The following is a 26,580-nucleotide window of genomic DNA, read 5'->3' on the forward strand; positions in this document are numbered from 1 at the left end:
GGCAGCGCCGACATTTCCCGTGGGGTCGCGGCTCTCCGCAGCAGCACGGCCGAGGACAGCTCTCTCGGTCGGAGATGATGGACGCCCTGCCGGCTCGCGGCTGCCCGGAGGAGGACTGCTACTTTCGGAAGGTGAGAGGAGGGCGGAGCCCCGGGGTTCGGTGGGCTCCGGAGCTGCCGGCGCCGTCCCGATCCCAGGCGGTTCCGCCGCCCCCCGGGCCGGGCTCGCGCGCACCTCCTCACGAGGAGCCCGGTTCCGCCTGGCGGCTTTTCTGCCTTTCCGTCCCTTCGTTCTGTCGTTCGCGCTCCGTCTCCGCGCTCGCTCTCGAGTAATTGCCGCGTGTAGCTGTCGGAAGCTTACTCGAGCGAGGCGGCGAAGTTAGCAGAGTCGTTAGGAAGCCTTTAATAAACATCTGCCCTCATTACTTCTCAGACGACGTGGGCGGCTCGTGCCGTGCCCGGGCTCTCGGCACGGCGGCAATTACCTCTCTGCGCTGCCCGCGGCGCTCCGCTCGCGGCCCGCCGATGCCCGCAGAAGCGCGTCCGAACGGCGCTGCCCTGCAGCGGCTGGGAGCGGCGCGGTGCTGCCAGAACGGGCGCTGTCGCGCGGGGAGCCAGGCGGGCTGAGGTGAAACTTCCCATCTCGTCCGGTTCTTTCATTTGAGTAATCCTCATATAGTATCGGGTGAGTAATCACTTAGCAGTCCTGAGCAGGAAATCGCGAAGTATGGCAGAGCTGTAATCGTTCTGAGTTCTCGTAGCTGTGCTCTGTAGCACCAGGTGCTGTGGGCTGCCGCCGTACTTGACGTGTTAGCAGAGCCTCGCAATCCCAGAGAGAGCCGAACTTGTTAAGATAGATACAAGTTGTCCTTTTCTCTTGTTCGCCTTGTTGTTGGGGTCCGGCTGGAGTCTGATGGCCAAACTGTGTGCTGTAAGGAGTGGGAGGCATACGCTGCACTCAGACCGGCCATAGGATGGGGTCCTTTCTGGTTACAGCATTGTACATTACGAATAAGGTCTCATAAACAGCATCAGATCAGAGCCATCTCCATGTGCTGAAAAGTTATGGTGCTATTCCGATATGAAAGAACTCAAAGATCTTACACCTTATTATGAGCATCTTCCCCACTTTTGATTTGCTTATCACAAACAAGTGCAAAATGGACAGAAATCCAATGTTAAATCTGGATGAGCTGGGGCTGCACTGGCGCCTTTTCCTCTGTTCACTCAGGAGATGTTTGGAAGGCTTGTCTGGCTCGTCTGTACCATTAATACAGTTCTAAACGTCAGATTAGGTTAAAAGCTGAAAGCCTTCTGTCCCTAGAAGTTAAATCTAAACAGAAAGCCAGTATTCCTTGTTACACATTAGTTGAATGGTCTCAAAGATCAGAGCTTTCATTCTAAGTAGATTCAGGAGAAGAAAACAAGCAAACAAGAAGAAAAACCTGGAATCCTGAACAGACTCACCCTGTGAAGCCAAAGCATTAACCTGGACAGAATATCTTTCTTTGGACCTTACCTGTTCATTTGAATGGTATGCTAGATGGCTTCGTGTAACAAACTGGTTATTGAGCTAGTCATGTGTGTCCATGGGCTCCCCCGCCTCTCCAGAGTCCCTTTGCATTGTTTTCTGTTCCCTTAAAAAAAAAAAAATAAATAAATCACACTCTTCATTCCCTGAAGGAGTCTGAGGGTTGTTCTACTTGTTCTGCTGGTGCAGAAACACACCAATTTCCAAAAGCCATTGCGTGTGTTTTGAGATGAAAACATTTACTTAGTTGACCTTTCTAATGTATAAGCTGCAGAGCAAGATGAAAATACTTTTTTGTATCAGGACTGCTCATAAAAGGGCTCCCCAGCATTCTGTATGCAATGAGGTTGTCTTCAATACTGTAAAAGACTTTTATATATACTCTGAGATCTTAATATTGATAAAATTGAGTAGTCCGTACAATATTCATTTGTTCTATGCTTTTGATATATTTTTGTGATAAGTGGATTGCTGTGGGACGTTTGCTCAAAGCTGACACAGTGCCCTTTTGCAGCCTCAAATACAAAAGAGCAGACAGTAACCCTCGCTGTACCCAAGATGCAAAATGTAAAAACTTATTTCCTAAAGTCTTATTTTCTTTTGGGTGGAGACTGGCTTTGTGTAAAGGGCAACAGGCAGAAATGGTGTAACAGAAACACAATCCTGTTTCCTTCTTTCACTCCTGTTGCCACACTAGGAAGTTAGGCTTGCTGTGACTGCCAAGTCAGTCTCAAGTGGGATGGCTGGCATTTTCTTCTGGCAACTTTCCGTGCAGCCCTGGGGCTCTCTTCCTCCATTCATTCCCAGCCACATCAGCAGCAGCTCTGAGTCCATTCTCTCCTTTCTCCTCATGGCAAAGGCCCCTCATCTTTGCATATGCAAACTATGATTTCCTTTAAACCATTGACTTCCTTTGAGCTGGTTCTGAAGACCACTCCTCCCTCCCCCCTTTTCCTTTTATAATACCTAGTTTTGAAATAATTATGCAATCATGCAGGGTATACACAACTCTGCCAGTAATGACACTATTCCTCTTCTCCTTGCATCTCCCCTGAGAAAGGGGAACCTCTTCAACTATTTGATTAGCCACAACTAAAATTCTGAGAGGAATTTTAGGTTAAAGAAAAATAAATCCTGCTGTTGCTCTGAAAAGGATATGGCAAGGTGGCAGGGGCACCCTACTTGGGCTTTCCATCAAAGAGGAGATGGAGGTTCTTCTGGAAGTTTTTTTTTTTTCTTTCTTTCTGGGAATACAGTGCCTAAGGAAACTGGTTCTGCTATTGTTCTGTCTATCTCTGCCATCACGTTTGTAGTTCATTATACCCTGTGGTACAATATCAGGGCAGACTGTACCTGCAGTTCTGTGCGTGCTCCTGGATGACCAGCCTTGTGCCACAGCCTTCTTTGCATGGAGTTCCACATTCTTCTCCTGGCTCTGGCCATGAGCCTGTGAATCAGCCATGCTTATACCATACTCTGTCAAGATCCACTCCCTGGCATTTTTCCCATGAGAGATCCTACGGCCAGTGAGAAGTACTGACAAAACTAAAGATAAGAGCAAAGAACTTGTTTTGAAAGCAGAGCAAGGCCTTCACATAGAAGGATTTTTCAACGCACAGTACTTAAAGGCCCATCCTCACCTACCATTTTGCTTACCTGAGATGCTTATTCCACTCCAGACGACGTAGCCTGCCATAGCTCTGCATCAGATTGCCTGTTCTTCATTTACACAAGTTCTTGTGAGGAAAGCAAAAGCAAAGAACACCTTGAAAGAAGAGTTTTCTTCATTCTCTTTATTCCAGAATCAGCCCACTAAACCAGCATGCATTAGCAGAGTAACCCAAAGAGCAGTCAGTATACAGAATTCAGGGTACCTGTGAGGCTGTGCTTGTCCACTCACAGGATTCAAAACAGAGCGGTGATCTCTTGGTAGAGTTTCATCAGCCCTAGAACATTGTTTGGTGAGTAGAAGCAGAGCAAGGAAGAGATTTCTAGCAAACTTTTTAGCATATAACTTTTTTATTTTTTTGTTAATTGCATTATAATGCCTTACACAGATTGGAACTTTTCAGGTTTCTTAATTAGGAAGCTGCAATAGAAGGAAAAATCCATGTTTATTTTTCAAACTTACCTTTTTTGTAGGTATTCAGACACATACTGGTACAGCACTAAGCATCCTATCTTCAATTTGGTTGTCTTGGAAAGCTGTGTGGACAGGCCGAGCAGTTGAACGGATAGCTTAAAGAGCCTTGAAATTCATGTCAGTTGAGTGAAGATAATTGCTTTCTTTTCCCTTTCTGAAAGTCTGGAGACAAGAAAATTATCATGTAGACCAAGCTGATTCAGAAGGAAGAAGGTATGGTAGTCCTTCCTGCCAGGATGAAAAGGCTAAAAACAGAACACAAGTAGTTTTGTAAATAGAGTGCCAGGCTGAAACTAACAATGATGGTAGGTATGATAAGTTGCTTGTGAATCAGCCCTAATTAATCCTCTCTCTCTTTAGCTTTTGGGCTTTCTTGTGGAGGATTTGCCCCCTGCCCTGCTGTGATTTATGGATCAGTTTACCAACCTGCTACACCTGTGCTTCCACTGGGGCTTAGCTAACGTGGCTGGTTTTAGTCATTAGTAGCCAGGCAACAATCAACATTAGCATTGACACAGCAATATTTATTTGCCTGTTTGTTCTCTCCCTGCTCGTCTAGCCAGGCCAGAAACAACATTGACGTGATTCACACCCGGCATCAGGCCATGCTCTGTCCACTCATTATATACAAATTAAAAAAAAACAAAAAACTGAAAGTAGGCCTTCATGGCCAAACCAGGAATCGTTTGGAACTTGGGTCATCAAGGCACAGGCTTCTCAGACCCAGTATTAATTTTGATTTGTGAGCGGTGTGACAAGATTGTATAGATGGTATAGAAAATGTTTGGAACAATACAATTATTAATTATAAAACATTATTGTTAGTCTTTGAACACTTAGAACTGTAACATACCTGAATATGGAACAATTAGATCAGCCTCTGGAATATCAGTTCTTCCTTAACTCTCTCCTCCTTATTTTAAGCACAGATTAAAAACATCTACTGTTGAAAGGTTTGTGGTATGTGCCTAAGATTTCAGCATTGAACTAAGGGAATCTCTCAGAGATGCTTCAACTGCAGTAGTAGGAGATGGTAAGGAAATCATCATTTAGGAGCTATTCAGAGTCCTACTGGAACTACTGGAGTGTCAGTGGTGCCATGTACGGTGACTTCTATCGAAGCCAAGGAATTTACCTGCATGAGTGAAGTTGCGTACAGGTTTAAATGCCTGGGGGCTATGGCCATTTGCATGCTCTGCAGGGTACAAGCAGCACAGGTCACACTGGCTGGGAAGGAATGTTTTATTTTAGGTAAGAAGGCACACCCAGTTTCAACTCTGTGTCACCCTGTGTGTGTGACTGGTCTAAAAGTTCAAACCACTGCCTCATAAGTCATATTCATGCTAATTTCAGATGCCTCCTTTGATTGCTCATTGTTAGGCAGTCACAATTTTTGTGTGCATCGCAACTTAAGTTCTGATGTTAAAAATACTCCTGTCTTGAAGAAGGATCTGCCAGGCACTGAAGCTAAATGCAGCTCTTCTCTGTTTGGGACCTAGACTTTTGACAGCTTGCTTCCTTCTGTGGTGGGCCACTTCGAAGCTTGGATAAACATGAAAATATTGCCTGTATCCCTTTAGACTGGGGATTTGAAGGCTCTGTCAGGTGGGAGGTAGAGGCAAGATGCTGTCCATTGACAGCTAGCCTGCAGTGTCCAGCTACAGGCTTGTCTGACTGTCCTCTTTGTGTCTGTGTAATCCATAGCCCCATGGAGCCCATCAGCCGCCCTGTAGCTCTGCTTTATCTCCTGCTGCGCCCCATCTGAGAGGCAGAAAGTTGCAGCAAGATCCCAGAGGCATTCATTATGCTGTTTGCCAAATAAGCATGTGTGGGATAATGTTTAGAGGGTTAAAAGTACAAGGTGAGATATCCAGCCTCCTAAGCTCAGGCATTAATTCTAACAAGAGATGAGCAGGAATCCCACTGGAATCTGTCTGCATGCTCCATTAATTAGTCAGAGGATTGCTACGAAATGTGCATAGGCCCTGCACAGCCTTCATCAGCAGATGTGTGTTTATTTTTCTCATACCAGTGTCTGTTTCTTCTGAGCACGTATCTACCAAAGTACACATATAACATATGGTAAGAAATTGATGTGCGGGACTTGCTTTTGGTAAGGACATAATAAAAACTTACCAGCTTCCTGACACTGCAATTCAGCCAAGCAGGAAGAAATGAAGTAACTAGCTAACAACTTCAGGTTTTAAAGAGACTGTTATTTTTTTTTTCAGAGGCTAAGAACTATAACATTTAAGCACTTCAAACAAACACACCTCTTCATGAAATGCAGCACTTTGAGGGGAAAAGGGCTCTAAAACTGATAGCAGAGTTTGAAATGTCTTTACAAGAAGTATATTTACTCTTTTTTTTCCCCATCAAAACATGCAATGAAAACTTCAATCATACTTTATTCTTGATCACTTTTGTGACTTCATTAGTAATAGGTCACTTTGTTAATGAACTGATAACACTGCTAGTGTGTGAGTGAGGGTAAAATCCCCTTTGCTCTCTGAGTTGTCTTGCATCTGCAAAGAAATAAACAGTAATTAAATGAAACATCTCTCATTCTGTTGACAAGAAATGAAGCAGTAGGTGTGGAAACTGCTGGGAAGTTTGGCTGCCAGCTATTTAATGTACTGAACATAAGCATTCTTGGGAATGTCCATATGTGAGCCACCTACAAATGGGGGCTGAGAAAGGACCTTTGTCGTGCAGGAAGACAAAATGGAGCTTTTACTCAGACCTATCTCTTAAGTAATGTTTAAGCACACAGAGGTTGTGATTTACACGAGGAGAAATCTTCTCTGGATTGTCTATTTCCCATAACATTTCTTGCTGATGTTGGTTATTTTCAGTGCTCTCTCTGCATCCTTGTACCGTTCAGTATTCTGGCATCCTATACAAAGAAGAGTTGAAACCTGCACATGAGCATAAACTAGCTGAGCATCCCCGTATGCTATAGAGGGGATCTAAAAAGCAGTTTTCCATGAGGTCAAATGCAAGCTCCTTGTTGGCCTTGAAGTAGATGGGAGGTATGTGCAGTAGAAGAGCCTACTCTGAAAACATTCTTCTGTTAAAAGAAAGTCTTTCAGAAGTGAAGCACTTGAGACACAAGGGGGTGATCCCGATAGTTAGTCAGTGCCTTCTCCTTTTAGGCCTCAGGGGATTCTTTTTGCACTGGGGCATCACACAGTGATTAGAGGCTGGCCTTGAAATGAAGGGAAACACCTCTGCTGCTTTTGTTCTTTGCAGAGTTTGAGGTTGCTGCAGATTTGCACTCAGTATTCACCTGGAGTCTGTTTGATTTCTGGGCTGGATCTTGATTTGACGTCCATGGAAATAAACCAAACACTTCTGCTGAGCTTTGTTGGCGCGAGGACCGGGCAGGTGATCTTCCTGAAAAAGTTCCCAGGAGTAAAGCTGCAAAGGATTGGAATGACAACAGGAAACTTGTTGTGCGCGCAGAAAGGGCAGGGAGTTCTAGGGAGGAGCTGCAGCCCTAGAGAGAAAATGAAGTCTGGGCAGGGGATGATGCACTTAGGAGGGGTGCTTGGACGAAGGGGTTTGGGAAGAAGGGCATCCCAGGGGTACAGAGATGAAAGGCCCAAGAATAAAGTGTTCAAGGTGAATACAAGACGCAAGACAAGGTCATTGGCAAGGTTCAAGTGCAAAGGAGCATGGATAGACCAGAAGGAGAGAGACTTTGAACATCAGTAGTAGAGAAAGACTATGCAGTGTAAAGTGAAGAAAAAGCAAAATTGGAAGAACAGCAAGAGCCCAGAACAAGATGCAGGCTAAGAGCAGAAAGCAACCTGTAGGTGCAAGGCCATGTTGTTCCTATGAGTGTGCCTTGGTTTTGCTTCTGAGTAAAAATGTGTTAAAGGGCATAAAGTATTTTGTGCTTCAAAGACTACTTTTAATCTGACATGAACAAAGGAAATTGCTAAATATGCATGTACTCTCCAGTAAAAGTTCATCTTCTTTGTATTCTGTTTGTTACCAATGCTTTCTCATCAAAGAGAGTATGTAGCACACATCCAAGTTTTGGCCTTCTGCTGAAATTGGTGCTTCATTGTAGAAATGTTTCTATGATGAGAATAATTTAATGTGACATGTTTTTTCAAATTATCTGGCACACGATGCTTCAGAAAGCATTTACACAAGCTTTGTGTCATCTTACCTATTTATTATAAACATTTCAAAGTAAGGATTTAAAGTTAACTGTATTAGGCTATGTGCTTTCTCAGATAAGCTGATATAAACTGGATTGATCCTCTTGTTTCTCTGTTGCCAAGTTAGTTTGCTTTCACCTGCCAACCCAAATAAAAATGTCGTGGTCAGAACTTTGTGTTCTATTTAAATACTTGTTTTTGATGTGCTGGTATGTTATTGCCTGACCACTCATAATTAGAGCTTGTTGAGAAACTTTTCAGTGCTATTGTGTCTCAGCCAGATTTTTCCAGTTAACATGTAAGAGGGGGATCCCAAACTGTTCATAATCTAGTGGCTGGAGGACTTGTGGGAAAACTTGCGTCAGACAGATTTGAGCCTTTTTAGTGTATAATGCAAGATTCAGCAGGACCCAGTTAAACTTCTTAACAACACCCAGCAAGGCCACTCGAAAGGGCGCGCTTCATTTAAGGGTAAACCTTAAGATGGAGTGATCTGTGTGCTTCAGAATCAGTAGTCAAGGCTGTGGGGTGTGCTGGTCAGCTGTAAATGAACATGAAAAAAAAGAAAGGTGGGGGGCAGAGGCAAAGAATTGGAAAAAAAAAAAGTGGAAGGATTCTGTTTATTAAAAAAAAAGGTGTTAAGATTGTGTTCCTCCTGGAAAGAACAGAAGTCAGACAGATACACAGTTCTGCTTGTCCGTAATCGTTTTATCTTATCAGTGCTCTCTCTGAAATACAATGGCGTGGCTCTCCTCATGTAAATGTGCAGAACCTTTGTTCTTCTACTTTTGTGTAGGTTTGCACGTACACAGAAGTATTCTTGTGAATTGTGGATTTAATGGTTTACTTTTTAAGGGCTCAGTTTGCTAAGTATCTGAAGGTGCAATAACCATCTTTCCCTGTCCAGGTCTGTTGTTCCTTTATCCCATATTATTCCATGTTCCATCTTTTTTGATGTCGAGGCAGACATATGTAATCCTTGTTTGTCCAACAGATGATAAGATAAAGTAGTGGGCAGAAAATAGTTGGCACTGTGATAATATACAGATGAAATATTGTACAGAGTTTATTCATATTTCACATTTTTGGTGCAGTATGCAAAAGTGATGTTGCGTTAGGGCAGGGCAGACTTAAAGATCTGAGAGCATTCCCTAGATCTAAAGAAGACTGATGCAGATAAGCAGTACTGTGCCAAAAATGAGTTTAAGGTGTAAAGAAAGGAACTGGGGGAAAGAGGGGTGGGATTGTACTGAGCACCAGAAGGAACAAGAGAAGAGATCCTTTCAAAAGTTCCTAAGTCTGTGGTGCCACAAATCCTGCTTTCTGATAGAGTTGTATTTCCAGGCTTTATCTCCCAGTATGAAACTCAGATGTTTTGGAAAGGTTAAGCAGAAGCATTAGTAAGATTTACTGCCTTGCCAGGCAGCAGTTTTACAAAACCTTTAGGAACTTAATAGCGTGCTGTCAAATTCAGTTGTAATTGGACAATAGCTTCAAAGGATTTTTAGGAGGAAACAGACTGGCTCACATGTGCATAAGCTCTAAACCAAATACTTTCAGCCTAGATTTTAATGTCGAAAGCTTTGGTTACGGTGTTCCTTACGCTTTTAATAACCAAGTGTGAGAAAGGAAACGCTGTCAGAACAGTCATTTGTCATTGTTGTCAACACAGGTAACCGGTATTTGTACAGTACCCATGCCAACGGAGTTAATTCAAATGCAGGATTACTCATTTTTCAGAATGCTGTAACAACAAAACTTGTTTCTTTCATTCTAGGGATGTAATCCTCTTGCTGAGACTGGTCGAAGCAAACTACAAAATCGAAGAGCTGTCCTAAACCAGCAGATCTTGAGAGCAGTAAGAATGAGAGCTGGTGCTGAAAACCTGTTACGGTATGTGCTGCCGCTTCGCAGTGCTTTCGCCTGAGCAGCAAAATGGTTTTTTGTGTGGGGGAGGAGGGAGACTTACATAATTACTGCTGGATGCTTTGTGAATCTCCCTGCTTGTCTCTGCTGGGACCTTACCTGCTGTAAAGTGCGCTTCCAAAGCTGCGCTGTTGTAGCAAGTGGCTGCATGTTGGACTTGCTCTACCAATCTAACTCCGTCTTGCTCTGTTTGATCAACTTTATTGCTAGTAATAATGGCAAGAGAACCATGTTGAGGGCAATACAGCCATATTTGAGATGTTTACCTGGATAGAACACCAGGGTTTCTGAGGGAGATGCTAAAATCCTTCCTGTGGGGGTTGGTAAGCTAGACCAAACACAGAGCCTTAACTGTAACTAAACTGCTTCTAGCATCAGAGCTCACCCAGTTATCTACATGGTGCTCAAGATCCTTTCTATTCTGTATTTACATCCAGTGTGGATTATGCAGACAGCAGATTTAAACCCTGCTCAAACTAATCAGCCTCAGGAATACAATAGAAATAGAGAACTTGCAGATAAAGCACATTTATAATGTGAAGTGTAAGGTTAGAATTTAATCCTTGGGATTCCCAGTTCTTCACTGAGATACTCTGCAAAACTGGAGGATGTGCCATGAGAAGCCTAGATGTATCATAAGGTTGTTCATGAATATTTATGAAGGTTAATTTTAACTTCAAGGTAAATATAAATGCTGCAAATTTAAACTTTTTTTAATTGTTGTTGTCTGATGATAATCTATCTAAAAAAGGGGTGAAATATCTTAAAGCTGGATATGAATCACTCCAGTTCACTTCTGTACTTACTGGTAATAGTTTATGTCTCTTGTAAACAGTAATGCTGGATGGAGAATCAGGCTAGAAGTATGGATATAATGAAATATGTAAATAATAAATGGCACAGAAATGCTGTATTAATTTCTGCTCTGCTCACGGTCCTAGAAGAATGTAAATATATGGATGGCAAAGGAACAAGCAAATCCTATTTGCATAAGAAACAATATTATGAACATATTGTATTACAAAATCTTCCTACCTGTATCCCTGCTAGTAATGCATTATGTAATAACAGCTTCCCCATAAAACAGTTTTCTTTCATTCTTAAGATCAGAAGTCGCAGCGGATCATTATTCAGTTAATGAAGTGGGCGAATCTCTTTTGAAAAAACACTTCCGAATTCCCTTCTCTACCCATCGTCCTCTTCTAGGAGGAGACCACATAATCTTAAAATAAGATAGGGATTGTTTGTAAGATACTTTAATATTTTTCATTAATGTATCTGAAAATGATACTGACTCTTTATCTCATGAAAAAATTAGCATGTGACAAACCTTTCATGTGTCTGCATGCTGCTATCTGGAAACTATTGTCCTCTTTCGACAGAAAAGCTAATAAGTTCTGAAACATGAGGTCTTGTATCATCTCTTAAGGGGATAAAAAAAATCTGAACAATGCTGAGAATGCTAGCAGAGGGGTCAGCTCAGCTTATGTACAAAACCTGTTCCTCAGCAATAAAAAAATGATGTCTCTTTCTTTCTCCAGGGCTACCACCAACAACAAAGTACGAGAACAGGTACTACTGGAACTGAGTTTTGTAAACTCAGACCTGCAGATCTTAAAGGAGGAGTTAGAAGGACTTAATATCTCAGTAGAAGTTTATCAAAATACGGAGTAAGTTTCAAGTTACTAAATTATTAACAGAACTTGTATTTAGCACTGAAAAAGGAAACTGTTTCTAGATGAATCTGAACGCTGGACAATAATAACCTGAAAGAACACAATACTTGATAGGAAGAGAACATATTTGATGGTAGATTTGTTGACTAAGGGTTAGTCTGTGTTGTTTGTCTTTCACTTGGGAAAGGTATGTGCCTCTAATCCTTAGATACAGAGTCCCTTCGTGAAGTGGATTACGGTAAGAATTGAAAGGTCGTGGGGCAATATGGAGAAACACGTGGGACCCAGCAGCATTTCCAGTACTTGACTAACTGGTTCAGTGCGTTCTAAAGAGAGCAAACCTAGCGAATCTATCTGTATTCTCAGATGCAGTATACACAACAATCCTCCTTAACTGGAGGATAAAGGACCAACGCTGCTTTTGGAGCTCAAAGCAGCTTTGTAATTCTTAAGATGTGTACTTCGGCGGCAGAAGGCATAAACTAACAGACTAAAAAGAGATGGATGAAATTGGGATTGCATCAGGATGTTATTCCAGCTTTAAAAAGTATGCTAAATTTCAATACATTCCTCAAACATAAAACTTTGAAGTTAAGCATTATTCACTGCCTGAATATTGCAAAGATTTCTCTACTGGTTAGATATCTTACTGCTCCTAGAACTAAACTTTTAATATTTGATTAACGTTAGCAGCTCAAGATGCAAACTAAAGTGCTTTGTGGAGGGGGGGATAATTTTTGTTCCCTCTTAGCACTTTTCTCAGTCAGGGTTAACTTCTGGATGGATTATAGAGAAGCCTGAATGCTGAGGAGCTAAGCACAGTTTCAGTGGGGTAGGTTTCAACTGAATTCTAACCTGATGCAAAATATCTACATTTCATTTTTCTCAAAAGAAACTTTGTACAAGTTCCTACTGCCCAACCCCATGGCAAACATTGACAGCTCTATTTGACAAAAGAAGTTTTCTGTTGAAAATTTTGCTAGTCTTTACATACATATGTCAGCAATTAAGTAGCAGTGAAAGTTAAGGCTGTGGGAATGAGAGACTCCAGCTGTGGTAATCCTACCTCTAGCTGAAGAGGATTCGAAGTATCTGCATTCTCAGTGAAGAAGGAGCAGTAGGTCATGTCCTAGGGTGGGTAGAATTGTTGCAGCTGTGTACTACTATGACTTCTCTCCTGATCCCACTTCCCAATCTGTTTTATGTTGCCTTTCTGTTGCTGTTCATTCTAAGCTGTAGATGCTTTTTACTCGTCATCCACTAAATTAATCCACACCCTCTGCAGCTGCTCTCTGGCCTTTTGATAGCAAATAGCTATGAACAATTATCCTCTGAATCTTTTGTGCATGCAGTCATCACCATGAGGTCACACCCATGCTACTAGGTTACAGGGTATTGAACTGCACCAGTTGGAAGTGTTGGCCTTCCCAGTTATTGCGCACATCTCAGTTAGATTGAGGAACTTCTGCACTGATAAGGAAGGTCCACCTCCCTAACTGTCCAACGCCTCCCTGATGCAATCCATGTTGACTCCATGGGTGTGACACCTTGGAAACTTGAAAAACAGAGCTTTCTCTGAGAAACAAATGCTGATGTCAACAGGAATTGTGGGTGGCAATTCCTGTAGGATTCATTAAATCAGTAAGTTAGGATTTTGCTTGCATGTATCACTTCCTTTTGATGGAAAAAATGTCGACTCAAAGTGATGTAAAAGTCTTGTGGCTCCTTCTAAACGCCTCATCAAAAATAAAATCATTTGCACTGCCTGCAGTGATGTTTTTTCACTGTGTCTCAGAAGCCCTTTCCAAGCTAGCAGAGCTGCTTTCTGGATCATGTCAACCAGTTCTAAGACTCCTCCACTGCTAAGGAAGCTGCACTGCTACTCCCATCTCCCCCAGGTAGACTTTTCACCAGGGAGAAAGATTTTCCTCTCTTTGGTGATAAGACCATACATGAATCACACCCACGCCACTTTGTGCTGGTAATGAAATACTCTGACTGATGATTATGCAGCTTGGAGGAAAAAGGAAAATATCAGATAAACCTCATAATTGCCAGAAACCAATCCATTAAACCTACTAAACAGACTATGTACCTGGAAGCAATCTTGATCTCACTATTTTGTAATTGGGTAATGTGCTTAGAGGAAAAGCAGTATATGTAGTAGAAGTAGTTTCCATGCTGAGGTGTAAGCGGTATTTTCTTTTTTTCACTCATTGATGGTTCCATTGACTAGTGTTTAATAGTGTGATCCAATTTTAAATCCATATCCTCTTGAAGTTAGATTTTTTTTAATGTTCCAGTTCTCATCTTTATTGCCCTTTGATATTTTATAGCTGGAGTTGTTTATGAAGTTAATACCTTGTCTAGAAGCTCAGTTCTTCTAGTTTTAGGCCTTTCATTGTTGATACACTCTGGCCCTGCTTTTCCCTGTTAGACACGTATCAATTCTCTATATGAAAACATGGGTAGCATGTAAAATACTAATGATGGTTATTGTTAATTACTGTACCTCAATCAGGCAGATTCGTAGCAGCTGTCCATATAATTGTGCAGGTATGTAAAGGCAGAGCCGAGTGGCAGCAAGCCAGCTTTTAGGAGTTGCCTTTTCTTAGTGGAAAAACAGACTCAAATGAAGAATGCACCTCACTCTTTCCTCTAGAACTCGCAGGCTTTCTTGGGAAGGACAGAGCTTTTGTAAACTATACACTTTTTGCCTTAACCCCCATTGACATGCTAGCTTTCTGTCAACAAATGAAACAAAAGTAATTATCTTATTGATTTCCATAGAGGGACTTTCAGCATTCCCTTGGTACCTCTTGGCCTTAAGGAAACCAAAGAAGTAGATTTTACGCTCCCCCTGAAGGTAAATTTCCGAGACGTATTTCAGAATAAATAGTTAATGGAGTAATTTCCACTTCAAATTTGTTTGAAGAAGTAGTTTATGTATAATTTTGTTGTTGTTGTTGTATTTGTCTTAGAACTGAGGTCCCAACGTGTTTAAAAATTACCCAGCGATTAACTGGGCTGTTGCCCTGCGCCTTAATTTACATTCCTGTGGAAAGAGAAGTGGGCATGCAGAAGCTGGTGTGCTCAGTGGAGATGAAGGTTTTAACATTTGCGCAGTGCTTCACACGCACTAAGCACCACGTCCTTTAAGTCAGGCAGATCTTCCTTGTTGAGAAGCTGTGACAGTCTAAACAATGTAAAAGAATTTTGTGTAATTTTATTCTTCTCAGCCTGCGGTGAAACTATGGGATGGTTTTGTCCCTCTAGGGATATTTAGATTCTGTCTTTATTTTCAGACTTATGTTTTATGTTTTAGGTGCAGGAGCGCTTTAAGCGTGTGTGATTCTAAGTAGCATGTGACTTGAAAAAAACAATTTCTTCAGTTTTTCATTCCCCTAAGACTGGTGATTCCCCCAAGGCTACTCCAGATGCCAAAGGAAGCAGTAACAATGATTGTACTGAGCATAATACAGTGATATTCCAGTTTCCTCTAGCCAAGCCAGCTCAGTTGGGAAGCTGTGTGCATAATTATCACTGCTTGTTGTGGGCTTTGCCAGCTGTTTGTGCAACCTTCTGTATTTTTGGACTACTGCGTATTGCACAATGCAGATTTTACCTCATGGAAAACTGCTTCTTGTATAACCATAAAAGTTGCTGCTTTTACATCTGCAGGTTAGTTTCTATGCCAGGTTATTGAGCCTTTGCAATTTACGGCATTGCAACTATGTAATTTCAGTGGAATTGACAAGAATTTGGCAGTGTCTTTCTGTTAACAAGTTTTTTATGGTCACTTGATTCCCTTGTTATTTTAACACACAGAGTTCATTTGTCCTTTTCAAAACCATTACATGCTGTTGTTTTAAAACTCAGTGGAGTTGATTTAATGATTTCCTGATTCATTTACACCTTTTCTAGGACTTTATTCTGGAACATTATAGTGAAGACAGTTCAGAGTATGAAGATGAAATAGCAGACCTCGTGGATCTGAGACAAGTAAGTTTACGTATGGCATCATGAGATTTCTTCCATGAGGTCTTCTAGCCTAAAGTTGTAAATAATAACATCTGTATAGAATCTTTGTATGTTTTGTAGCTTACCGTATTCATATTGACTTCATTTCTGAGATATGGAACGTGAATCTCTGCTGTCCCATAGCTTTACAATCTTACGTCTCCAGTATCATACATACAATTTCTTTGTACCTTTCATAAAATACCTGCAATCTCAGTTTAATTAGCTGCAAGACTTGCCAAACAGAACCTTCTTTCTATAAAGATTATGTGCTGCTTTGTGCAAAAGAAGACAGAAATAAAATCTTCTTTGCAGTTCATCCATATGGCCTCAAGCTTACTGTTCTCACATTCCCCACATTTCTGTGGTACACAGAAGTCCAGAGGAAGTAGAGCTTTATCCTTGGCATTTCAGTATTCATTCTGTAACCCAAGCAAATGCACCATATTCTGATCTGTTGCATTTTAAGGCCTGCCGCACTCCTAGCCGTGATGAAGCTGGCATTGAGATGCTGATGAGCTATTTCCTTCAACTTGGTTTCATAGAAAACAGATTTTTCCCACCTACCAGACACATGGGAGTGTTATTTACATGGTAAGCGTGGAGTTCATGTTTGTTTGTTTCCACCCCCCAGAGCACCGTTAATCTTTAACTGTCTTCAGTTTAATTTGAAGCATTTCTGTGTTTTTCCCCACCCTCATCCCACTGTTGTCAGTGTTTGTTTTTGTTTTTAATATGAAGTGTAAACCTGACTGCAATGTAGCCCTTTTCATGCTGTGTTAAATTATGATCTGGGTTACAGGTTTACACAAGGGAAAAAAGAACATAATTTTAGACAACTGCACATATTCTCCTGGACTCTGAACTTTGTTGCCTGAAGCAGATGGGGGTCAGTTTGTTGGGTATTTGGGCCAGGAGTGAAGAGTGACTTACTTTATTATAGTGGAGCGTTTGCTAAATGTTTACTGTATGTATGAAGAAGGATGGACTCCTGAATTCAGAATTTTGATTTTTTTGATTGCAAAAAGGGGACAACTGCAACGCAGCCAAGAAGAGCCATTGTATTCCCAGTCTAACTGCAAAAAGGAACTTCAAAATACTTGCAATGTAGGGTCTGACCATGCCAGTAGTTAATGCATGGCAACATTTAATAGTGCATCCTAATAAAAGCTATGAGAACACAGTGCCCACATAGGAATACTTCCCCAGTATGCTCTCAGCCCCTGAAAAGTTTTATAGGCACTTCTTAACATGCTTCTGGAGACCCTGCTTAAAAGCCTTTTGAAAGTTAAGGCTTAAATACATTCTCTGTTTTGCTCTAGTCTGTGGGACCTATGTTGTCCTCAAAGAACATGATGGTATTTCTAGCCACCTTTTATTTTCACTGCAGCAGAACAGCTATTAGGAATTACACTGTTCTTTTGGAAAAACAGAACAACAGTACCTGTATTTCAGTGGACTCTGCACATCGTAACACGTATTCTCATTATTTTTCCAAAGGTATGATTCCTTCACAGGTGTTCCCGTGTGTCAGCAGAATCTGCTGCTGGAAAAAGCCAGTATTTTATTCAATATCGGAGCCCTCTACACCCAAATTGGAACAAGATGCAATCGTCAGACCCAGGCTGGACTTGAAAATGCTGCTGATGCTTTTCAGAGAGCTGCAGGTAGAGATGCATAAAAACTAGGAAGAACTTCATGCAAATGTTCCTAATCTCAGCCTGACTTCCTGCAGATTTCTGCATTTCCCACTGACTTTTTTACACAGAAAAGATGGAATAGGGAAATTTGAGAAGCCTAGTGAAGGACTGAGATGAAGCTTTAATTCAAAACCTGGAAATGCAGTTCAAGCATGCTGGTAAAGACAATGAATGCTGCGGTTAACGATTAACGAGCTGTAGTTCAAAGGTCTGAGTAATAGCCCTAATGCTGTTTCGTTTTGTTCATTCTTTGTTTCATGTCTATAGCTGCTCTAACCTCAGTGATAGTACACTGGACAAGAAACAGTTTTAAAGGATGGTAAAAGGCTTAGAACTTAACTTTTCATATGGTCACTTCACAATTAATCTCGCTTTGTTGTCTGGTGAAACTTGCAATTCATTTCATTTGACTGCATATTTTCCATGGAATCCAAAGGTGAACTTGGAAAACAATCTCTCTCTCAAGCAAAGAAAAATGAAAATTTTTCTAATGAAGGGAATTGGGTGCCCTAAAATAACATTACAGAAGCTGATGTTTTTTCTTCAAGTAGATTTTCTAATTTTTTGTAAATGTCATCTGTACCACAAATACTGCTTAAAGACATTACCTACGTAATTAACACGGACTGTAAGATATTTTTGTGAGCAGCTGTTTTTCACTGTATTAATAGCTTTAACAGCCACAAATTGTGGACTCCTTTTGAATACATAGAATGGCTATCCAGAAGATCTGCCAATGTTTCTTCATGCATTTGTTAAATAGATTTTGGTTTTCAACCTTTGTATTTCATTTACAAGAAACTTGAAAGAAATTTCTCCATTCTGCTGCTACTACTTCCATTTTGCAAGAAAAGTAACTGATTCTTACTTCAGCATACTTACAGAGCAGAACTAATTCACAATTGAAATGCATCATCTGTACCACAGTGCCTTTGCGGGGCCCCGAAGCGGAGCGCTGCAGTGGTGTTTCACTGTACCTGTGTGCGATGTAGAACATGTGCTAACCATTGCTCTGTTCTGAATGGAAATTGTTGCACAGAATTTATCCTCAACAAAGCTTTCAGTGTGTACAAGGTCCTGTGGGAGCAGAACTGTGTTGAGAACCAAAAAAAGGTTTTTTTTTTTCCTGTACTTCCAGTTGCTTTCAGTTGGGTACTCGGTCAGTACGTGTCACACCATGCAAGAGATGCAGAGATGGCCAAATTTGTGTGAGGATGTACAAGATAAAAGATACCAATGTCACATAGAAATTGAAAAATACCAGAAAGTGGTGGTAGAAAACATACTGCAACATGGCAGAACAAAAAGAAATGCTAAGATGTGAGATTACAGAAGGTGGGACGCTTAGAAAGCAGAGGCCTTATCATTACGCTTGGTAGCATTATCAGCAATTAGCAGGCGAGTAGAACCAACTAAAACAGTTGGATGACGTGCGTGCTGAGGTTACACTTTTGTCCATGAAACTGTTACTTAATATTTGCACTACAGTTAGTGTTTGTTTCTAATTTGATAAATGATAAAAGTGATTAGGATGTTGATGGAACCAAACATCTAGAACAGAGCCTTATTTTTCCCTATTAAATATATTGTTCTAGTTTACTTAAAGGGATGGAACTGAGCTTTTATTCAGATACACTTTGAATTTAGCAGCAACTACAAAGGAGACATAATTAGTAAGTTTAAATACATTTTTCTCCCACCACTGAAAGGTTCTACTACTTAAACTTGTGCAGATGTTTTTTGTTTCTTGTCCTGTATGTGGCTCTGGCCTACCATTCCCATATAAAAATTGCATTCAGTTCAGCATAGCTTTCTGGTCAGTGTCAAGATTCATTACAGGCAAATCTGAAAGTACTTCTACCCTTAGAAGCTGTACCTTCTGGTGCTCTCCTGAATTGTAATTTTGAGATCTGTGTGTTTCATAGGAATGTAAACCAAAATCAGTAGGTCACTTTAATTTCTGCGTGCACCAAGAATTCCTCAGATTGCTATAGTTCAATATGAGCAAGTATGTTTTCAATCTTCTTGTCATACATGGTAGAATTAAGATCAGTTCTTTCTGTTTTTGTAATGCCAACGAATAATGTTGTCATTTCAGGAGTCCTAAGCTACTTAAAGGAGACCTTTACTCACACACCAAGTTATGACATGAGCCCAGCTATGCTGAATGTACTCGTGAAGATGATGCTTGCTCAAGCTCAAGAGTGTGCTTTTGAGCAGATCAGTCTCCCTGGAATACGCAATGAGTTTTTCACACTAGTGAAAATGACACAGGAAGTTGCCAAGGTAAAATAAGAGCCTTCATATCTACTCTTTCAAAATAAGTATTTCCACTGCTGAGTTACAAGATAAAGCCTCTAGGAATATTATCAGAATTTGTTAAACCTAAATGTTAACAACCACTACTGAAAACCCAAAGTAGCAAGGGACAGCACTGAAGTTGTATTGAGAATTGCAACCCTTCAGAAGATGAAAACGTTAATACCTGCAATTCAATTATCATTACATTAGAATTATGAGCTATTTTAAGTTGAATAAAAACATCTGAAGAACACTTGGACAGCAAACTTGTCAAAGGATTTTTTAAAAGCAATTTAGTATATTGTTCTTTCAAACAGTACAATCTTGGCCACAGTTCAACACAGAAAGGGGCAGGGTTGCTTGCGGGTCCTTCCATTAACTGCTGAACGCTCAACCTGTCCATAATTTCCCGACAGCTTGAGGTTATGCAAACTTAAGAAGCTAAAGTCCAAAAGAAAAACTGAATTGTAATTGGGAGAAGGATGCAGAATGAGATTGGTAGGTAGTGCAAGGCTGTCTTGGAACTTGTATGAAAAATGGAGTGGTGGGCTGTGCCTTAGAAGGTTGAATTCTTGATATTGTTGATGTCAAAATGAGGATAGGCCAACAGATCAGGATATGCTTTCTGAGCCAGATGTATAAATGGCTCCATACTAGCTAACATGGGCAAGGCCTTTCCTACCAACCTTGCAAAGCTGCCATGAATTACTTCTAGAGTTGTTAAGTAGCAGGGAAAGATTTTGGGATTCAATTAAAGCAGCATTTACTGCTGGAAAAGCTATTTCCAAAAAGGAATCAAGGATAGCAGCCAGATTTAACTTGACCATACAAACTTAAGGGTGGATGTGACTCCACAGTTTCAGAAGCAAAGTGCAAATCCAGTGAAGTAATTGACATATTGAACTCTCTTGGCTGAATTAACATGATGAGATGTATTTGCAAATTAAGTTTATTATATGGCATTTTTGTGGAACTCTGAAGCCATATTGATTGACTAACTTAATCCATCTGTTCTTGTACAGAATCAGTTCTTGTTTTTTTGTGAGAAAAAGAAATCAGGTGGAAGTTCATTTTGTCTTAAAACTTTGTTTCAATCCTTTTCAACAGCATTTGTAGCTTTTTTTCCTCTTTGATGAGATGCATGTGGAATTGTCTTAAGGCTTAATATAATATCCCTTGGTTGAGTAGCTGAGCTCCTACCAAGTAATGTTAACTTCTCATACTTCAATTCTATGCTTTGTTTTAGGTGGGAGAGGTTTACATGATGGTTAACACTGCAGTGACTCAGGAACCAGTCAAAGAAAATATCCCGTATTCCTGGTCTAAACTGGTACAAATAAAAGCAGATCACTACAGAGCTCTGGCACATTACTTCCTTGCCACCATTCTGTGTGACCATGAATGTAAGAATGGTAGATTTATCATATATATTCATATAAAGAACACCAGCAAATGCAATAAACAATTATAATTTCTGTGAGTAAGACAAGGAGCCTGGAACTTTGTGATTTCAATCTGTTATTTTGTGGTCATTTCTTGTTCAGTTACGAGGCAGTCTTCTTTGTCCTTCACAGAAGAATGGAAAATTCAATACACAAACTTTTGCAGAAACAGAAGATATGTTATGTCCATTAATGCATTATATGCTACTAAGTTGTTCAATTCTTGTGATTCTGTTCTGATATATAAGCATTTTTGCATCCTGATAAAACTTACACGAGCTCTAAAAACTGGAAATTCACATCAGTATATATCTGTAAAAATATTTGACCAGATTTGCAAAGAAAGTGATAGCTACTGCACAACAATAGACCTAAAGGAGTGGGCTATGAAGAGATGTTCAATGACTAAAATTCTGTGTCAATTCTTGCAGTGCAGTCCAATGATGATGAAGATCAGCAGGAAAAAGCCTTATCTCAGCTGTATGACTACGTCCCAGAAGGTGTGATGATTCTCACCATTTTAAAGGACAAAGTTCAGAGAAAACAACTAGGTAATTGCCAGTGTCATCTGGCTAATGTATAAAAGATGAAAATAATCTTTTCTTTTTGCATCTGTGGAAGACAACTCAGTTCTGTTTTTTTTTTCAGGGAAGGCCCATTTACACAAAGCCATTGTTTACCACGAAGAAGCTCTAAGAGTCTGTGGTTTGTGCAAAAAACTTCGAAACATTGAAGTTCTTCTGGAGGTTCTGACAGCTGCACATAAGCGCTCACTTCTCAAATACGCTCAGCAGGAGACAGAAGATGACTTTCTCAGTCTAATCCAGGCTCCAGATATTCTTCGTAAGTATCCACAGTGAGAAATAAAGGCATCTAACAGAGTGTTTCATGATGATCCCCTTCAAGGGACTAACAGAATAATCTTCAGATCACACTAAGAAATCTAGGAAAGGCTTGAAAGAAAAAAGGAGGGGGTAGATAATGGATGTGCCTGAAGGAAGTAAAAAAGATGGTGTTAGAAGATGAATTAAGACCTACTAGCAGTGGTAGCAATAGTGTGCTTCTGTTATCTGTTGTGGCATGAAATATTTGCATGAAGGATGAGATAAGTACTTGCACGGGGATATGACTTTATTATACAATTTCTCTAATATTTAAATATATTCAGATGTTTACTTACCTGATTCTGTGATACATGTGTATGTACATGTATACATACGCATATAAAGAGGACAATATCAGTGTTTTGTTGGAAAGGATTATTTTAAACTTTCTGTATTGATACTATGATTTCTGAAGGTATTTTTTAAGGTGATTTAAAAATTTGTCTTGCACATTTCCACAAAAATGAGGTTTTCTACTAGTAAGAATTTAAGGTAAATTTCTATCTAGCTTAGAACACAAGAAATTAATGTCTTAACTAATACTGGAGAGACAATGAATGTGCTTTTCTTTTTGTTTTAGCTAAAACAGAGCATAAAGTAGAAATGGTTGCTCCTCAGTTTTCCAAGGTGAAAGTTAAAGACTTTTTTCACAGACTGGTATGTAACATGCTAATGCCCACCAGCCTCTCATGCACGTTATGTGTAACCATCAGACAAGAAAGCACTACATGCTTACTGCTGTGTTACCTGCAGGGCCCGCTGTCAGTGTTCTCAGCCAAGCAGAGGTGGACGGCTCCACGTACCATTCACTTCCACTGTGAAACAGGAGAGCTGGGATTCAGCCTTAAAGGAGGTTCACCAGTACAGATTTACTGTCTTGACCCAGTTTGTTCTGCAGCAGTAAGTAGATTGGTGCAATATTAATGATTTATCTTTAGCACTGCAGTCTTTTAAAAGTGGTTTTAGTTTGTTCATATCTGTATGGAGTACTTACTGAGATCTAGTGTGTGTCAGTGTAGTCAATTAATGCAATCTGGACACACTTTTAGTACAATATACACCTTAGTTGCTAGAGAATCTATATCCTTGACATCACATTACACTACTGTACATTTCTTTCATTGTTTTCAGTAGATAGAAAGTCCCAAACATAAAAAAGCAAGTATGTTATTCCCCATCTAATTTGGGAAACTGGAAGAAACAAAGAAAAGTAGCTACAGCAGTAAGGATGAGGCTCAGGATGTACCCGAGGAAAAAGAACACTTCAGTGGTTTTTGATATGTTGTCGTTTTATGAAAGGGAATCAACACACTGAGGTTACTACAGCATAGTTACAGCAAAGGCAAAAGCAACCACATAATACAAAAAAGCTGACAGAACAGAAATAGAAACTGGAGAACATGCCTCATGGGAATGATAAGATAACAAAAAAACTTGGGATTTAACTTGGGAGAAAAAAAAAGGATGTAAAACTAGCCAAGAGAATACCAAAATCACATGTATCAACAGTAACTCCACAAAGTATGTAATTTCTGTACTTGAAATATCTGCATCTTTTTATGCTAGTTATCAGTTTTTGTTCCACATGTCTGACTAGACAGTGGCTTCATGGCTACTGTGAGGGAAATGCCTTTAGGGCAAATACTGCCTGATGACAAGAAACATTTTACGTGGCTTTATGATTCCTGATAGTAACTCATGCACAATTTTTGACAGTCAGCGGGCCTAAAAGATGGTGATTACATTGTTTCAATTGGTGGAGTGGATTGCAAATGGCTTGGAGTGGATGAGGTTCTGGAAAAATTCGAAAGTGTGGGAGAGCAGCCCATTGAGGTTGAGGTTATCAGCTGCCAGGATACAACAGCATCTATGGTACGTAATGAGGCAAATACATTTGTGGATTTGATGTGGGAGGCTTTTGTTGTTTTTTTTTCCCCTCTGGCTTCAGTCCTGATTAATGTTTACTTTCAGTTCACCTAGATATCCCACTTTGCAAGTGAACAGATAGTGCATTTAAACATCTGGTGCTTTTTAAACAGTCCATTTAAAATCAGTAGAACCTGCATCATGACTTAGAAAGCTAAAGTGAAGTCTGTGTGCATAAGAATGGTTTGGGGCAGTTTTTTTTTGTTGTTGGCAGCTTTACTTTTGTGTCTGTGTGTTAGTGGAACTACTGGGATTAAATATGCCCTAGAATTCATATTGCAATTAATTTTCCCCTAACTTGTTGCAGAGAATTTAAAAAAATTACCATCCTGTTTGGCACAAGAAGAGCCATAATGAAACAATAATTGAGTGCAGTAGAGCATCCAAGTCTACATGCCCCTTTTCTATTTGCTGTTAGCATAAATGACCTATATCATTTGTAGAAGAATTTACAGATTGGTGTATGTTTTTATCTTGGGGTATTTTAACTGTCTAGTCCAGTCACAAAACTGCCATAGAAGCTTTAGACTAAGGAAATGTGATCACAGGTTTAAAAAACGTTAAGCCCTAAAAACATTATTTGTGATAAGGGAACATGTAGTTCAGCTAAATCCAGTGCTTCATGCCTCTAGCATTTCCTGGCAAGCTTAGACACTAGAATACTTGTTGCCTTAAAAGTGATCAAGGTGCCCTCACTGCCACTGGATTTCCTTGTTTGAAATCCATTTTCCTTACTGACCACAAGGAATTGCATGCCTGTCATTCCAAGCTGCTGCTGGACACAAAAGGGCTACATTACAATCAGGCACAGCTAAGAAAAGGCAGAGGGCTGTGCCTGCCAGATAACCCAAAACATTCTACATTGCACTTGTAATAGCTGCAGTCAACATGGAGTTTGTTCAGAGCATTTACCAAAAACTCTAAAGACTTTCTGGACTCCAGGGACAACAGAGACTCGCCTTGAGGGATTTGTGCAAGAACTGCATGCCCAAGTGTTGTAGAGAGGATGCTGTATATGTCATGCAGCACTTACTGGCTTTTGTGTAACTGTAACAGCACCACCACTGTACAGGGACTTGTGAATCTTTTAGATTTGCACAGTAAACCCCTTCAGTCTGCAAGGGCAAAACACCAGAAATCCCAGCGCGCTGAAGGACTTTGTGTTCTGTACTAATTAGCACAGAATGCTTGCTGTAGTCTGCCTTGGAAAACTATGTGCACAGTAATCTTTTGTTGTCTTCAAATTGTTGACCCATTTTCAGTGACTGGTGCTTATAATTCTTCTCTCTTTCCTACAGCATAGCAAGAGTGCCACGTACTCTGTGGGAATGCAGAAGACATACTCCCTGATCTGTTTAGCCATGGAAGAGAACAAGACTGATCAGGCTAAGAAAGCCCCACTCAAACTGCCTTTTCTAAGTTGGGGAACTAAAAATAGACAGAAGGCTGCAAGCACCCTCTGCCTTCCTTCAGCTGTGGCTGCAAGTTCTCAGGTTAAGAAAAAGTTTTCTCCCTTCACGTTTCTGGGTACAGAAAGTTCACTGTACTGAATCTTTCTGAAGGAGCTGTTACCATGAAGTTTTTTCTTTTAAATGTATATAAAACACATTGATCAATGTTATCTTTATCTATACATGTGTATAACTTCAGACAAGTGCCACTGACTTCACTTGCTATGAAGATCAGAGTTTGGCAGAAACTGGAGAACTTGAGTCAATTTGAAGGTTAGAACAAAATGGTTTGAGAGATGGAAAAAACAGTTTGTTGATGATAAAATGGCTTGCAGAGACAGGATTCCTTTGGAATTTCAAAATACAGTATCATCACCAGTTTTTGTAACTATTGTAGATGGGAGTTATTTATTACAAACTTGATGCTGCATGCAAAACAGTAGGGAACACAGTGAAGGATGATTTTGCTGTAAAAATGTAGAGTTCATAATAAGTTGCTTAACACTACTTCACAGAATTATCTTAAAGAACAAAGGAGAGAGGAAGCTGTTAGAGAAAATAGGTTTCTGCAAAGGGTGGTCTAACAGTTGTTCTTATGCATAAACGTTCTCTGAGAGCATGAGGTATATTCTATGGAATAGCTGATATGACTTAGCAACAGAATTAGAAGGCTGAGAAGTCATACAGTCTTTTGAACTACAAAGGACTTTGACTCTGCTCTTTTCTGATCGAGGTTACGTGTGCATTATTAAAAACAGGTTGTATGCCAGACTTGAAATTATTTAACCTAGTTACAAGATGATCTGCATTTCATTACTCTTGTTAAAATTGATAGTTGTGGAACAAATCTCAAAACTGACATTTTCTAGTATATTGACCAAGAATATGTAAGTTGTAGTGACACTTTCAAAACATGAGGAAAAAAAGTACTTAGAAATCACAGTGGGAGACTATTATTGTGCCAGTTAAGAAAACTGATATGAAATCTTCTACTTCTTGGAACATCTCATGAGCATGTATTGACAAGGAGATGAAAAACCTCTGAGTATTTCTGCTAAACTCTTCTATTTTATGAAATTAATTGAAAGTTGCTAACACGTTAGTGTTAGTTAATGTTGCTATCTACAGAGTAGATATTTGCTGTTTGATACTCAAAACTTATGGGAAAGCTTGTGTCTGGGTGTAAACTTCAGAGGTGTCATTTTTAGTTTCTTAATAATAGGTGTAAATATGTTAATGACTTATTTAAGAATAAAAATCAGATGCTGCCATTGGGTAATGACTCTGTGATTCTACTGCTGCTTGGAAAATAAAACCTGTTACAAGTTTTTACTACTTTCTGGTAACATATCCCTGCAGGTTTCTGTAATGCTCCTTTCAATAAAAGTATCTCCATTCCTTAGGTCTCT

The 26,580-nt window shown here is 40.1% G+C and overlaps 1 protein-coding gene and 1 long non-coding RNA gene across 4 annotated transcripts; one reads left to right on the forward strand and one right to left on the reverse strand.

Annotated features, from left to right (window-relative positions):
- Positions 1-26,440, forward strand: RHPN2 (rhophilin Rho GTPase binding protein 2). Its single transcript, XM_042877033.1, has 15 exons — positions 1-131; positions 9,623-9,738; positions 11,313-11,441; positions 14,238-14,313; positions 15,372-15,449; positions 15,937-16,061; positions 16,968-17,134; positions 19,266-19,453; positions 20,715-20,871; positions 21,342-21,461; positions 21,559-21,753; positions 22,375-22,451; positions 22,548-22,694; positions 23,511-23,666; positions 25,019-26,440. The coding sequence occupies exons 1-15, from the start codon at positions 75-77 to the stop codon at positions 25,268-25,270; spliced, it is 2,040 nt and encodes a 679-aa protein (XP_042732967.1). The 5' UTR covers positions 1-74; the 3' UTR covers positions 25,271-26,440.
- On the reverse strand, positions 573-4,033 carry LOC122183221. 3 transcript variants are annotated; one of them, XR_006180166.1, is made up of 6 exons: positions 3,662-4,033; positions 3,405-3,476; positions 3,187-3,266; positions 2,884-2,977; positions 1,519-1,636; positions 573-928 (listed from the first exon to the last, which is right to left on the reverse strand). It is a non-coding gene; the product is annotated as an uncharacterized LOC122183221 (long non-coding RNA). The 3 variants fall into 3 exon arrangements; XR_006180167.1 differs by having other exon boundaries at positions 1,519-1,629; positions 2,884-3,047; XR_006180165.1 differs by having other exon boundaries at positions 2,884-3,047.
- Positions 26,441-26,580: the final 140 nt, after the last annotated feature.

Source organism: Lagopus leucura, unplaced genomic scaffold (genome assembly GCF_019238085.1).
Source record: "Lagopus leucura isolate 7727_CA_CO unplaced genomic scaffold, USGS_WTPT01 Super-Scaffold_100017, whole genome shotgun sequence".
In the NCBI taxonomy this organism is placed as follows: Eukaryota; Metazoa; Chordata; class Aves; order Galliformes; family Phasianidae; genus Lagopus; species Lagopus leucura.

Coding starts and splice junctions, on each gene's coding strand:
- RHPN2 (XM_042877033.1), top strand. CDS start 75: ATGATGGACGCCCTGCCGGCTCGCGGCTGCCCGGAGGAGGACTGCTAC. Junction 14,314..15,371: donor ATTTTACGCTCCCCCTGAAG/GTAAATTTCCGA, acceptor CACCTTTTCTAG/GACTTTATTCTGGAACATTA. Junction 20,872..21,341: donor CATTCTGTGTGACCATGAAT/GTAAGAATGGTA, acceptor CAATTCTTGCAG/TGCAGTCCAATGATGATGAA.